The 15,655-nt window shown below is 39.4% G+C and overlaps 1 protein-coding gene across 14 annotated transcripts in view; it reads left to right on the top strand.

The window, feature by feature from the left end:
- Positions 1–1,167: 1,167 nt before the first annotated feature.
- NNT (nicotinamide nucleotide transhydrogenase) overlaps positions 1,168–15,655 on the top strand; it is an 84,872-nt gene continuing 70,384 nt past the window's right edge. Inside the window, exons 1-6 of one of the 14 annotated variants that reach the window (XM_019736217.2) lie at positions 3,652–3,750; positions 4,624–4,856; positions 5,289–5,426; positions 5,580–5,783; positions 10,656–10,885; positions 13,422–13,639. In XM_019736217.2, the coding sequence (XP_019591776.1) occupies positions 5,633–5,783; positions 10,656–10,885; positions 13,422–13,639 (599 nt within the window). In that variant the 5' untranslated portion in view covers positions 3,652–3,750; positions 4,624–4,856; positions 5,289–5,426; positions 5,580–5,632. Of the gene's footprint in view, positions 2,108–2,661; positions 2,710–3,646; positions 3,751–4,623; positions 4,857–5,288; positions 5,427–5,579; positions 5,784–10,655; positions 10,886–13,421; positions 13,640–15,655 lie in introns of those variants that run through there. The other 13 variants (XM_019736216.2, XM_019736215.2, XM_019736218.2 and 10 more) reach the window with 13 other exon arrangements.

Here is a 15,655-nt window from a genome sequence, read left to right as displayed (position 1 = left end):
TACCTAGGGACATGCTAACTATCCTGTCTCATGACCACCAAAATGTCTCTAGACACCTTGGGACAAAATTGTCCTCAGCTGGGAACCACTGATATTTAAGCCTTGAAAGAGAAAAGAAGCAAACACACCTACATACCCTGCCCCCTACACCTTCCAGTTGTTTTAAAACTAGGGCTTAGTTCCCCCCCCCCAGTTTTATTGAGATATAATTGACATAAAGCACTGTATATGTTTACGTTATATAGCATGACTAGACTTACATACAGAGGGTGCCAAAAAATGTATACACATTTTAAGGAAGGAAAAAAAAACTATTAAAATTATAATAATATATACAAATAACAAAAGATGAATACAAGTCACATTTGACTTCTGCAATTACAAGAGGTGCCCAATTGCCATCAGCATCCAGACACTTCCGATTACTGTGAACTACTGCTTGAGCCATGTTGACCATGTTTTTAGGCACCTCCGGTATATTGTAAAAAACAGCTTAGTTTCAATCCTTATCAATTACTCCTGACTCACTGTATTTGCAGTATCTTGAACCTGTCCCTACCGTTGCACTTAATCATGGTTCATTTCATTTTAAAAGGTGGCTGCGTCCTTTCCTGTCCTTTCCCATTTGGGAACTCTTCCAGGACAGGAATAGTGTTTTACCTTGTTTGGCTGTCAGTCTGAGTCCAATAGTTGAATAACCTTTTGTGCTGGTTAAACACAAGAAATGTTCTCAATTAAGGGTTTCTCTGCAACTTATTTCTTTTTAAGAATATGGAATACCTGTTTGGCCATATGTCTTTTAGATTCATAATTCTTTTATTCATTTTAAAGTAAAAAGCAGTGACTATACTGACACTTCACGATGATTCAGCTTTGGGTAAAGGAGCCATTTTATACTCTATATTTTATTCCTCCCACTTTTAATCAGAAGACACCTGCATACTAATTAATGGAACTATTTGCAAAGAACAACAAGGTCATTATGTTTTGGATTCCTTTAATAGTTTTGCTGAAATCAGCCTAGGCCTGGTCAGGACATTAACATCCACCAAGGACGCTCTCCAGCCACTGGGTGTAAATACTAACATTAGCACACGGCTTTGGGCCAGCCATTGGAAGACGAGTACGCAGATGTGTGTTAATTTTCGGGTCTAGATAACGTTTCCTGAGGAACTTAACTCCACCTCTCCCACAAGAATGGAAAAACAACGCCCCCATTCCCGCCCTTCACCACCCCCTGCCTTCCTTCCCACTTTCTTTTTGGTCCTCTCCTGTTACAGACATTCTGATTTTTCCTAGAGAGCTAGAGGAAAGTCAGGTACAAGGAGTGGAGCTATATTAGTCTCTTACTTGATCAGGTGGGATACAGGAGAAGAAATCACACTTTCTAACTGCCTCTCCAGGGGAAGAGATCAAATGTAGCCCTGAAAACTTCAGGGCCGGGGTTTGGCTCCAGGTTTGATTGACAAGGACGGGCCCAGAGAAAGCGCGGAGGCGGGGCGGGGGGCCGCGGGTCGAGCCCGAGACAAAGAGGTTTTGGCTGCCACCGCGGAGAGTGAAGGACCCCTTAGGGTAACTGGCCTTTGCGCTCTGAGGGGGCATTTCGTGAGGTCGCTTTGCCGTACCGTGAGAGGGCAGGCGGGAGAGCGGAGGGGCCCGGGCGGGAAGAAGGGCCTGGCAAGGAGGGGGCTCGGGGCCGAGGTGGGGGCTGCGTCGCCATCACGTGGCCGCTGCTGCCGGTTTGGGGCTGTTCTTCCGGGTTGGAGGCGCTGTGCCGCGGGGCCCCAACCCGGGTCTGCCAGCGCGGCGTTCCCTCGTTGCCCCTTGCGCGCAGCCCAGTACTGCCCGGCCTCCCCGCCCAGGTGAGCGTGGCGGCGCCGGCGGCAAGGGCAGCCTGGGGCGCAGCAGGGAAGGGGCGCAGGGCTTGCGGCGACATTCCAGGCCCCCGCCGGGAAGGAGACCTGTCAAGGAGAAGGGGGCGGGGTCGGTAGGGACCTGGCGCGGGGTCCTTTCTTGTCTCTTGCTGGGGCGACGTGGAAAGGAGTGGGCGCGTGGATTCAGGAACTGGGTCTCCGCAGAGAGCGGGAACGAGGCGGCAGCTGTGCAGGTACAGGTCTTGGAGCTTTGAGGGGTACGGCGGGAGTGGTACGGGGGGAAGAAGGGAGGTCAGAGAAGACTCTCGATAGGGGGTGCATCCAGAGAGGTGGCGGCGGGACGCCCCGAAGTTGTGCTTCAACCATGATGGGATTCGGGGTGGGGAACTGGCTGGACTCATAGGACGTGGCGAACCAAAGTTGTGAGTGCCTGTCGGGGCAGGCTTGTGGTGGTGGTCCCGGTAAGCTTCTAGCGGGCCGGGGCTGGCGAGGGGGAGGAGACAGCGGAGGGGCAAGAGGGGGATTCGAACTTTGGATGCAGAATGAGTATTATGCAGCCTCCTCCAATCGGCTTTCGGGGAAGGTTATAAATAGCGGTCCCTGGCAGATGCCAGCTGATGCCAGTTTAGTTGCAGAGGTAGGGGTGGTGCCGGTGGGTTTGGGCTGCCTGCCAGCCTAAGCTTCTGTAGGTTGTTGCGTCCTTGGTTGGTATGTCTCGCTTTAAACGCATGACTTGTTTACGGTTGCGGGCTGTCCTTTATTTACCCTGTGATGCAGGGCAGTCCTTAAGCGACCCGCTTTTAAGGAGCCTTGTAGGACAGGCTTTATTGGAAAGGTGAGGCTTGCTTGCCTACTTTTATTTAAAATGCTTCTCTCTTCTCCGTCTCGCCCCTTTTATTTGCAAACTTTGGCTGTTTTTTTTTTAATTGAATGAACAGTTTAGGATTACTTTCTTATCAGCAAGTGTGCCCTGGCCGCTTACCTTTGCTGATGGAATTAGTTTTCCACAAGGCTACACAGCATTTCATTTTCAGAGGAAACTTCCTGAAACTCCTTGGAGTATGGGTACCATAGATACCCAGGCTTCAGGTTATCTAGCTCTAGTTATTCTTTCCGTCAAAAAATACTTGTTGATTTCCACTATTTTGTGCAAAGCACTGGGCCAGAGGTAATACCAAAGTGAATAATAATAGGAGTAAAGATATTGTATCCTTTTAATCCTCACAACAATCCTGTAAGGTAGGTGCTATTATTATTTCCATTTTAAAGATGAGGAAATTAGGTACAGAGAAGTTCAGTGACTGACTTGCCAAGGTCACACAACTAATGCATTGCAGAGTAGGGGCTTCCAACTCACAGTTCACCCTATTAGCGTCTATGTTATCCTCTTAAGTGCTCGCCCTCAAGGATTTTAATATGTTTTAGGGGAGAAAGTTACCCAAATAACTTACATTAAATGGCGGTATGAATGCCATACTAAAAAACAAATGTTCCCCCCCCCCCCTCCAATTTTGAGTTGTCAGGTTTTCCCCTGTTGTTTCAAAGCCATAGAAGCACATGGATAGTAAAACAGCAGAAAGCTTTAAAGTGAAGATAGGGGAGAAGGTGACAATTAAGATGGAATACTATCTTTGGTAACAAGTGCTGGCTTGTGATAGGTTCAAATATTCTCTGAATATCTTTCAGGATGTTTTGTATTTGATTGAAGCTTGGTGATCGGTACTGCTCTTGTCAATAAACTACTTCCTGATTACTGTCCTGTACGTTCACAGCTTGAATCAAGTGGAACTTTTGGGAGCAATTCACCTCTGAAGGCTTTGGCCATGTTGACATCTGATGCCAGGGATCTGCTCAACATCAAATGACCATTTTCCAAGTAGGCAGAGCAAATTTTCCAGACTCCTGGCTAAGACATAGGACTTCAGCTTTGCAAAGCATTGCAAAATCTCACCTAATCATGACATTTCTAGAGCCTAACAAATGAGCTTTCCTATGCTTCTTTTATAGAGGATCAGACTAAGGCACAGGATCAGCTCAAACAGTGAGTGAGTGGCAGACTTAGGCAATACATAGATGCTATGATAGCTAGCTTTATTTTATTTATTTATTTATTTTTGCTGATGAGAGCTGAGTAACCCTCATCAGCGCCAAGACAATGGTGGTTGTAGGGGAGCTGGGATGACCCAAGAAGAGAAACTAGGGTAAGTGGGGAGATTAGGAGAGGACTAGGTCATTGGTAATGGTAGGACAAAATCTCCCTCAAGACAAGAATTATCTTTATCTTTGTATCTCCCTTGGTTCTTAGCATAGATTCAGTGAATGTTTTGAATGAGTGGCTGAAATTGAACTCATTTGTTTTCTATTCTCAGCCATGAATAACCCTAGAAGTGACCCATGAATGAGTGAGAGTATTTTTGGGACTCAGGCATGCTTTAGGACTGAAATGAAATGACATGTGGAAATACTTTGAAAACATCAAATCTTCTATTTAAATGCAAAGAATTATTTATACTCCTTTTTGGTTGCATGCCTGAACACATCTTGCATGCTCCCTCTTCTTTAGCTTTTGTTCATATTACTCTCTCCATCTCACACGCCTTTCTCCTTCTGTCTTGAGCCCTGTAGGAGGATATGATCTCCTTTGATCCCTCCAACAACTTTGGACTTGCCTTACTCTGCTTTGTAGTGTTATTACTTGTTGATTTGTCTTATGTCCAAGCGTGTGACCTATTCCAATTTGATTCTACAGATGCTCCTAATGGCTGTGCCTCTGAGGCAGCCCTCCATACATGGTTGTTGAATTAAAGGGCATCTTAAGAATCAGCACCACCTGGATCGAGGATTTCCATTTCCAGTGTTGTATTCTGCTGTTTGCAAGAAGTAGCTTCAGGGAGTTGCGGCGGCAGTTCCGAAATTAAAAATGAGCTAGACCCTTCTTCCTCTGGAGGCTGGAAGACTGTTTATGGAGTCTGCTGGGATTAGGTGCTGGGCCCCGTGGGGGCACACATGATGGGGCAGAGTATAAAGACATAGGTGGCGGAATTAGCCATACCTGACTGATAGAATTCCAGGTCCTCTGCCTCTTCCCAATTTAGAAGGACAGGAAAAAAGGATGGAAGAACATTAGGAATCCTGGGGATGGTGGGGTACCTTCCATGAGCCCCTGGGATCTGGTACGGAAAACAGTGGAGGTCTCAGTTTGGGGGGTCTCACAGGATGCCGTGCTGAATAGGATGCCAGTGTTTTCTGTACAACATGGCATCTAAACTACTGTACTGTAAAGTATTTTAGACAGTTTAAGGGAAATCCAAGGGTAACTTTGATTATGTGAAATTTTTGCTGGACATGCAGACTTAACTTTCATGTAAGATATGACAGGACTGTAGCAATTTTTTTTTTTTTTTACCTTTCTAGCTGCATTAAGGATCAATTGGGCTTATGTGATCTAGGCTTGGAGTTGAATAGTGAATTGATAACCAGTTTAAGTGGGAAAATGGATTCCAAGTTTTAAATACCTGAATTGGAAACAAACTTTTGAAGCATCTTCTGTAGGTAAAAGACTTTGCAAATAAGTTTATTGTAGATGCCCACATATAACCGTTATATTCCAAGGCCTTTGGATTAGTATGTTTTTATGTTTTTGATGTTCGAAAGACAAAGTATGTTTTTCTCTGCACATAACTATTTTATTCTCTTTCCTCTTAGTGATTTACCTTCGAGAAAATTGGGGATTCAGAAAGTTGGGAACTCCTAGGAACATGGCGAACCTACTGAAAACAGTGGTGACTGGCTGTTCGTGTCCTTTACTTAGCAGTTTGGGGCCCTGTAAGGTTCTACCTGGGAAGAAGGATTTTTTACGAACATTTCATACTCATCAGGCGCTGCAGTGTAAATCCTCTGTAAAACCAGGTAAAGTCTCACTTCAATGTGTGTAAAGCAAACCTTCAAGTCATAGGAACTAATAGATCTCCTGATGATTGATAAAAGGAAAAGCCACATAGTTTTACAGCCTGGTGCTTGTGAGTGATCATTTTGAATAAAAAAAGCTAATGAGGACTTTTTTTTTTAACATTTTCCATGTATAGAAGTTCTTGTTTATCAGAGCTAATAGAGAATAAAAGATAATAGAAAAAGAAAAGTGGTGCACCAGTTGAGTTGTCCCCTGGAAACTACTGCTCAGAATAACTATTTCCTCTTTCCTAGTCGGTACTGGGGAATTGTACCATATATGGATCATCTATGCTCAAGAATAAGGAACTAAGTGTATTAAGTAATCTGCAGTATGCTTCTCAATTTAGTAAATGGCAGCTTCTTAATTGCTCAGTTCAGAAACCTTGGAGGCATCTTAGATCCTCACAGTAGGTGGAGGTCAGTTCTACCTTATATCTAGAATCTGTCCTCTTCTCATCATCACCACTGTTATCCTGGTCCAAACACCATCATCTGTCACCTGGACTACTGTATTAGTCTTATAAGTGATCTCTATGCTTTCTACCTCTGTCCCTTTACAGTCTGTTCTGTATACAATAGTGAGAATCATCTTTTTAAAATGAAAGATCATGTCACTCATCTACTCAAAATTTGCCACTAGTTTCCTAGCTCATATAGAATAAGAGCTGAAATCTTTCAGTGGACTGTAAGGTCTTCCCTGCTAGGACCCCCCCCCCCCCCCCCGTCCTTGCTTCTCTGTTCTAAGGTGCATGCCAGAAGGAGGAGAGGCTAAAAGGGGCCCTTCTAAGCTGAGTCACATCCCTTTAAGCATCTTGCCCATAGACCCCCTCGAACTCTGTCTATACCTCATTGGTCAGAACGCACACAGGTGGCCATATGTAGCTATAAGGGAGACTTAGCCATTTAGTCATTTATTCCAGGTGACAATATATTCAACTAAAAATGGCATTGTTACTAAGGGGGAGGAACAAGATGCACATTTGAGGGGCAGTCAGAAGTGTTTGCCACATGGTATAATGCCCTTTAAAATGTAAGTTTGTAGGACTGTTTGTTGTGTATTAAGGACCCCTAACCTGCTAGGCTTTTTGAATTCTTATGTCTGCCTTTAGTAGATTTCACAGCCCCTTTTCTTCTTCTCACGTGACAAGTCAGTATTGGCAGGGTACCTGCCCCTGAAAGCCCTCAACTTTTTCTTCAGATTAAAAAATTTTCTAGAAAGCCAGATTACCCAGTGTGATAAAATTGTGTAATACAAGTAAATACATTGAGGACACGATTGTTGTCCTTGTGAATAAATGTATGGGCACCAGGCTCTCTATATTAACGATGTTTAAGACTTTTTGTTTAATTTCTGATTCTGGCCTATTTCGTAGGGAATTGTTTTTTTATCTTTAAAAGATAAGGATTCGGAGAAAATAGTCCATAATGTTGTGAAAACTATGTGTGGTGTCAGATGGGTTCTAGACTTAATGGGGGAATCACTTCATAAATAAATGCCTAACCACTGTGCTGTATACCTGAAACTGACATAATATTGAATGTCAACTATAATTAATAAAGCCGTATATAGCCATAGGATGTAAAGCACAGCATAGGGAACGTAGTCAGTGGTAGTGGAATAGCTATATAAAGTGTCAGATGGGTGGTAGGCTTGTTGGGGTTATCACTGTGAAGTGTATAAATGTCTAATCAACAGAAACTAATTAAAAAAAGATAAGGATTCTATTTTTCCTTAATTAAACCACAATTTCATTATCACACTGAACAGCATGAAAAGTAATTCCAGTCAGTATTCGTATTTTCTCAAATTTTTCTACTTTTTTTCTTTTTTACAGTTGCTTTGTTCAAATAATGATCCACACAAGGTCCACGTGTTGTATTTCCTTGCTGTGTCTTGAGATCTCTTTTGAGCTATATGTTCCCCTCCTCTTTTTTCTGTTTAATTTATTTGTTGAAGAATTTAGTTGTTGCCTTGTAGAATTTCTCACATTCTGGGTTTGCCTGGCTGAATTCCCTTGGTATTTTTAAACCAGTTTCTCTGTCTCTTGTATTTTCTGTAACATTTAGCTAGATCTAGAGGCTTCATCAGAGTCAGGTTTAATTTTTTTTTGACAAGAATACTTCATAGGTGATGCTCTGTAGTATCTATTGCATTATATCAAGAAGATTGATCGGTGAGTTTAGATGTTGTCCATGTGATCCATCTATTATAAAGTTCCCATCAGTTTTTCACTCAAAGGCTATAGCAGCAATTTGATTATCATTAACTAAATCCATGATTCTCAGGGGTTTTAAATTGGTGATATCTATCATTCTATCTTAATTTATTCGCTACAATTTTTCTATAAAAAAAACTTTCCCTCTATTCAGTTACCCTCAGAGTGTACTGGAAATGTAAAAATGTTTCATTCTTTTCTGTTGTTTACTAGTTTTGGTAATAATCAGTTGGTTCCCTTATGTATTTATTCCAGCTGTAACAAATGACTACAGTCTTATTACCTTCTTACGACACAAATTTATTGTCTTACCCTTCTGGAAGTCAGAGTGTGAAGTGGCTCTTACTAGCCTTAAATCAAGGTGTTGGCAGAGTCGTATTCCTTCCAGAGGCTCTAGAGGAAAATCTGTTTCCTTGCCTTTTCCAATTTCTGGAGACCATCTACTTTCTTGGCTTATGGCTGGCCCCTTCTTCCATCTTCAAAGTCAACCGTGTAGCATCTTTAAATTACTCTTTGACTCTGACTCTTCTGCCGCCTTGTTTCACCCTTAAGGACAATTTGTGGTTACATTGGGCCCATCCGGATAATCCAGGATAATCTCCCTATTTCAAGGTCATCTGATTAGCAATCTTAATTCTATCTGTAATCTTAATTCGTCTTTGCCATGTATTGTAACATATTCACAAATTCTGAGGATTAGGACATGGATATCTTTGAGAGACCATTATTCTGCCTACCACACATTACTTCCGCCAAAGTTGACCAATGAAGCTATTAAAAAATATTTATTTATTTTTTGAGTGACATCATGAACTCATGAATTTTAACATCCTTGGATGTATTTTACTACATTGCAATTAATTGTTATTTTCTTTTTTTAACATTTTATGTATTTAAGTATGTTTTTCCAGAACCCATCATCTCCAAGTCAAGTAGTTGTTTCAATCTAGTTGTGGAGGGCGCAGCTCACAGTGGCCCATGTGGGGATCGAGCTGGCAGCCTTGTTGTTAAGAGCACCGCTCTAACCAACTGAGCTAACCAGCCGACTCCAATTATTATTTTTTTTGATGCTCAAATTGTCTCAGAGTTGTCTAGTGGAAGCCCTTTCAGGTGGCCTTCTAAGTCCTTTTGATGTGACTTCATTTGTCTTTGTAACTTTCCTTGGCATATGGTATATAGGCCCAGATAATCTGAGGTTGTTAGGTAAGTGAACTCCAGTTAAATGTATGTGATTTACTTTGTACATCAGTCTGAAATATTTGCTAACTTTCTATCATTTTCCTCCCTCTCCTTCAAGTATAGAGTAAGATTCAGTATATATTTGCTTTTGGCTTCCTGTCAACTTTTACTGCTTAAGTAGTGTGGGATCTAAGACTTTAAAGGCGATATTTTTAGGTTGATGCACTCTCTCTAAGGTCTCAGTAAGTTTACTCTAGAGATAATCTTATTTCTTTTTTTTATAATGTACATCCAGGGTTTATGTTGCTAGAGTAGATTTCCTAAACGTTAGTAAAACTTATATAGAAGCAGATCCTTTTTATTAAAAAAACCTGTTTATGCCCACTTTTTGAGTAAAACAACAGAAGAAAGTAATGTACTTTAGCTAAAGCTGGTCTGTACCATGTATAAATACTTTAACTCTATTGAACAGGCTTTTTTAGGTTGCTAGGAACAGAATCACATCAGGTTATATTTTGTGATGAGGGTTTATTGTGTGGGCTTATTTTGGGAAGCATGAGAGCCCAAGAAACCCTTCACCTACTTCTTGGAGGAGTGGAATGCTGTTCTGGATTTCAGAGCTATGACTCATCTTTTCTCCTTGCATCTCCATTACTGTGGCTTGCTGATCTCTCTTTGATTACCTTATGGCTATGCTTACACACAGCTGCTGCACCATGCTCCTTACTCTGTCCTATTCTTTCTGTGGGTCTCCCATTCAGACTTCCTGAGAGAGAACCTGACTGGGTTGGGTAGTCACTGGCCAACATAGAGTGTCCTTGGGCAAAATTCCTGTGTAACCCATCTCATACATAGGCTGCTGGTTTTCCTCATGTCTGGCCTGTAGATTTTTATTTTTGACCTTGCTGCTAATCCCTGGTTTAATTAGTTGTGGCCAAGAATGTAAGGTCTCAAAATTTAATACTTGGAAATCTATGAGGCCAAATTGCTAGGAAGGGGACTTTGGGTGTGGCAGGCTATTAGAGTGTGTAATGTAGGTGTATTCTTCAACACAGATAATTACTCTTGTCTTCCTTAAAAGTAAGGACAAGGAGAACATAAACCCAAGAGGGTTAGTTTGAAGAATAGGTTAGCATGTTGTGATCTCTCAAAGCATCTTTTTTCCCCTAAGAGTAAACTAAGCTAGTCATGTGCTTTAAAGAGAGCCATTTGATTAATTAAAATATTTAGAATTTTCAGGACAGTGGGTATAAAAACTTTATCAAAAAATAGTCAAGAATTATGATTATGAATCAGAATCATCATTTTGAACAGTAACTTGTATGTGCAGTATATTTTGAACAGATGGCCCATTTCCACGATCTGAACTTTGTTATTAAAGCTTTTTTTTTTTTTACCAAATGTTCTTTTTTTTTTTTTTTGCCTTTGTTTGTAGGAATTCCATATAAGCAACTGACTGTTGGAGTCCCCAAGGAGATTTTCCAAAATGAGAAGCGAGTGGCATTGTCTCCTGCTGGCGTTCAGGCCTTGGTCAAGCAGGGTTTTAATGTTGTTGTGGAATCGGGTGCTGGCGAAGCTTCCAAGTTCTCAGATGATCACTATAGAGCAGCAGGTGCCCAAATCCAAGGGGCGAAGGAAGTGCTGGCTTCTGATTTGGTGGTCAAAGTAATTATTCCTTTCCCGCTCTTGTTTATGATCTTTCAAAATGTTTTCATAGAATAGTTAAATGTCATTGTTATAGCTTTTATATTTTCAAATGCTGCTTTTTTTCTCAAAGAAATGATTGCTTTTTGTGAATATTCTTCACATTCCAATAGAACCTTTTCAGGCCATGTGATCTTTGTATAACCATGAGAAGAGAAAAAGAGATCTTCCTTTTCACTTGTGGAAATTTGTTTTAATTGGTTAGGGAAAATTTGGACTGCATGGTTCATATTGTATCCAAAATACCCACAGGTTGAGTATTTAATTGCTACTAAAATAGAAAGAAAGCGTGCAACTCCTCCTGGGACTGAATGTACAATGATCTTTTGATACCTACAAAGAAGAGTGATTTAACTGACGTAAGTGCTATTTTTAGAGAGGGCAGGACTATTCTGGAGAAAGCAGCATTGGGCTGAATGGCAAGTAGCCTTACCTACTTTAATGAAAGGTCTTAATATATAATAGAAATCTGTATGCTGAAGAACTTTAGGAATAAATCTCCAGTAAAAAATTATGTAGGGAAAGGAAGAGAGACTGTCATAAGTCTAGCATAGATAATTACTAGAGTTGAACATTAACTGAAATCCTAAGCCTTCTGCAACCAGGGCAGACAGGGAAGTATGGGTTATATAAGCATGATTATCAGGTTAAAATAAGCTCACTTTTTTTGGGAGACATCATCTTTTTCTTGTGTTAATTTCTCGGGAGTCAGTTACATAGGTTTTTTTTTTAAACATAGAGTCCACTGAATATTTTGAAAGGGTCTTAAATAGTGGTTTTTGGCGAAGACATAAAACCGTTTTTTTTGCTATATAAATTAATAGTAAAATCTGTGGTATGGAGATAAATTATAATTTACCTAGAGCTTTTAAAGTGTTTGGGTATACAGATACTTGGTAATATAACTTGGTAGAGTAAGAGTTAGTGAAAATAGAAAAATAAGTATAACCTATTCCAATGTATGTTTTAGGGATCAAAACCTTTTGAGATGTCACATAAAAAAGGGTTAGTAAGGTGCACAAAAGTTTTCAAAATGCTCTGTGTTCTTTTTAGAGATTTATAATGTGTGTGAGCATGTTAAAGGCACTGGGAAATTCTGTAATATAGAAGCTTATGTACTTACATTAGTAAATTACTTGACCGTGGGGCCTCTTTTGAGTCAAGCTTATTAATATACTGAGGAACTACTGTGTTTCCCTGAAAATAAGACCTAGCCAGACCATCAGCTCTAATGCGTCTTTTGGAGCAAAAATTAATATAAGACCAAGTTTTATGTTATATTAAAATAAGACCGGGTCTTATATTAATTTTTGCTCCAAAAGATGCATTAGAGCTGATGGTCCGGCTAGGTCTTATTTTCGGGGAAACACGGTAATGATCTAAAAAGTACAGGGAAACATTCTATTGGCTTAACTCACTCAGATGATGACAGTCTTAGCTGAGCATTCGATAGGGGCCAGTAGAATCAAGTCAAAGTGGTCCTCTAATTTTTATTAACTCTGTTAGAGATTCTGACTGAGTAAAGGTAGACCTTATCAGAGAGTCTTAAATAAAATCCAGAACTTAAAATCACATGCATCACCAGATCAACAACCGAAATGGGAATAACAGATAAAGGTGTCTCATAGGGAAATTGAGATGAAATGCTGTGAAATGAAAGTATTGACCAAGTGTTTGTATTTCCTTTTAAAACTTAAGTCTCAGAGCTGTTTTTTTTTCTGTGCTTACTTGCCTAAAAGCACTACTGTGAACTGGGAGCTAATGAAATGATATACTTTCATTGAAGACTACTTTAAACTTTGATATAAAACACATTTTAAAACACTTTTACAGTGGAATTTTTAAAATTTGGCTTTAAAATATGGACATTTGAAACTTTAAAGCATGTGAAGTGTGTATTCATTGACTGACTTGGTACTTAACAGTGTATTGTAGCTTTTTGCTTAAAAGCAATTCAGCAAGGCTACTGCTATGATTGTGTTCATCTATGAATATTCATCTGGAATTTTAAGGTGACGTAAATCTATACATACAACCATGGACATTTTAGTTTATAATATTCATCTCAGCACTCCAAATGTTCGTGCTTATCAAAATTAGCAAGTGGAATCTTTGAATACACAACAAAAACTTCCCGTCTGTTTATTCTAATGTCTCTTCATTGTACCAGAGTAATAGGTTTTGGGAGGACAGATTTGTTATAGAACCTACGTGTGTTTTCCAGTGCTCTACAGTTCATTGTCAAACCCGTCCCGACATTATTTTCAGTTGTGTGTGCACTTTACTCAGACCAGTCAGTGCATAGCTCATCAGAGGATAGATGGCATAGATCTTTGTGTGCCTTACCCTGTTTAGGACTTTAGTCAGAAATTTATTGCTGAAAGATTACTTCTGGAGTATTATTTCAATGATGGCATATTATTTAAATTGTCCTGTTTATGTAAAAATATGGTAAAGGAATTTACATTTTTAATCGGTGACCTGACTTTTCTCTTAGGTGCGAGCCCCCATGCTTAATCCAACGTTAGATAGTCATGAAGCTGACCTTTTAAAGACATCTGGAACACTGATTAGTTTTATTTATCCAGCTCAAAATCCAGACTTGCTAAATAAACTTTCCAAAAGAAAAACTACAGTTTTGGCGATGGACCAGGTTCCAAGAGTCACCATTGCTCAGGGATATGACGCGCTAAGCTCTATGGCCAACATTGCTGGGTAGGTTCTTTTCTATTTAAGTTCAACAAAAGAACAATGAATGGTACGGCAGAAACATGCTCACTGTAGCTCTTCTCTCTTACAATGATTTTGTGATAATTGTTGGAGGTTGCAGCTGTTTGAGAGTGCACTTAAATTATTTTTAAGACTCATTATTTCACAGTCATCAGATAGGAAATAGTTCTTCATATTGCACTCTGTTGTATGCTCTTTTTTAATCTTTATGGGTAAAAGTAGTAGGAAATGACTGCCAGATTATTTGTATGAGGAATATACTGTATTTTATTTATATGTGTGTGTATGTGTCCATATTAGGTTGAAATTGCTGTTTTTCCCCCCAGTTTTTATTGAGATGTAATTGACATAACATTGTATAAATATAAAGATTTGATATGTGTATATATTTTGAAATGGTTAACTAAACAACAAGTTTAGTTAACCATTTCAAAACATTGTATAAATATAAAGATTTGATATGTGTATATATTTTGAAATGGTTAACTAAACAACAAGTTTAGTTAACATTAATTGCTGTTTTTATAGGTCAAAAATGGTTGGATAATGGCAGTTTCATATGGTTCAGTCTAATATACACATATTAGCAGATTTGCCATTTTAATTAGGTTTTGCTTAGGTAAACTCATAAAATATTTAATGAATAGGGAAAATGTCTGCGCTTGAAGAAGTTTTATCTGGTGTCAAAACCTATATTGATAACTGAGGACTGACTGCGTCCTCTTACCTTTAAGGCCAAGATGGCAATAAACTTCATTTACCCGCTAGCAGTAATGCATTCCCTCTTTATTGCCTGGGATGCTACCCTGGGAACAATTCTAAGGCTCATTTTGCTCTGGGGAATGTGGCTATGATTGAGTAATCGAGCCTGCCTCAGGGGAGGGATAGAAATAGTGATATGTTTGCAGTGTGTTGCTGACTGTGCCTAGAGAGTGGGAAAAATCTGGAAATCAGATAATGCTTGTGAAATCAGCTAATTTAAAAAGCTAGTTGAATTCGAGTTTTAAAAATGAAAATTTATTGGGGTTGAATTAGATTTTTAGCCCAAAAAACAATTAGTAGTGACATTTGCTAATATGAATGAGGCACCAACAAATGAAAACATTTAAAAACATAAAATAGTGCATGAAAAAAGACTAACTTAAATAAAGCCTTTTATGGCCTGACACATGAGCTGAAAGTTTTGTTAGGTTTGTATCTCAGGTAGAACATATTAAATAGGCCAAAGATTGTACTTTGGGTTTCAGCTGTTCACTCTGGATATAAATGAGATGAGCAATAAACAAAAATGACAAGGTAAAAACACATTTTGTTGTCAATGTAATATGGCAAATGGTTGGTTTGAAGATTTTGTTTTTGTGTCACATAAATTACATACAAGGGACAAAATAAATTTTTGCTGTATTTAGTTTGTAGAAGAATTATATTATGCAGTGTGGGACTTAAAATTTTATACAGAAAATGTACAATGTTAACTTTTGAGAGTGCTGTTGGTTTTGTCGTGTGAAATGCACATATGTGAAAGGTTATCAAAACCAGTAGCTGTAGACCAGTGGTTTTTAGCTGCAGAATCTTTTTGAGCAAATGAAATATTACCAGGAAATACAAACAAACCGACTAAGAGCAGAGTGGCCTTAGTAAAACTGAGGCATGGAGGGGTGTGCAGAAACATGTCTATTTTCTACCCTGCCTAGTGTGGCCCCAGAGGTGGCTGAAATTTGGATTCATACACACAGATTACAATGAAGATGTGCTCCTTCTAGTTCGTTTATGTTCATTCTTAGCTTTTTTGCTGTCATAATAAAAGGCCCACTTTTTCCCCACAAGTGTTTTCTTGTACATTTCCTGTATAACCAGTTCTAGTTTGTTATTTTTTTCAGTATAGCAACTGAATATTTTTTTTCTTTATCTCTTTTTTATTTTTATTTGCATTTTTTTTTTTTGCAACTGAATATTTTAAAACGTTAATTCCCAAATTAATTTCTTACACTGGCCTTTGAA

The sequence above is a fragment of the Rhinolophus sinicus genome, linkage group LG03 (genome assembly GCF_036562045.2).
Source record: "Rhinolophus sinicus isolate RSC01 linkage group LG03, ASM3656204v1, whole genome shotgun sequence".
Lineage (NCBI taxonomy): Eukaryota > Metazoa > Chordata > Mammalia > Chiroptera > Rhinolophidae > Rhinolophus > Rhinolophus sinicus.
The sequence above is the reverse complement of the archived record's forward strand: the minus strand, read 5'-3'. Positions and strand labels throughout refer to the sequence as shown.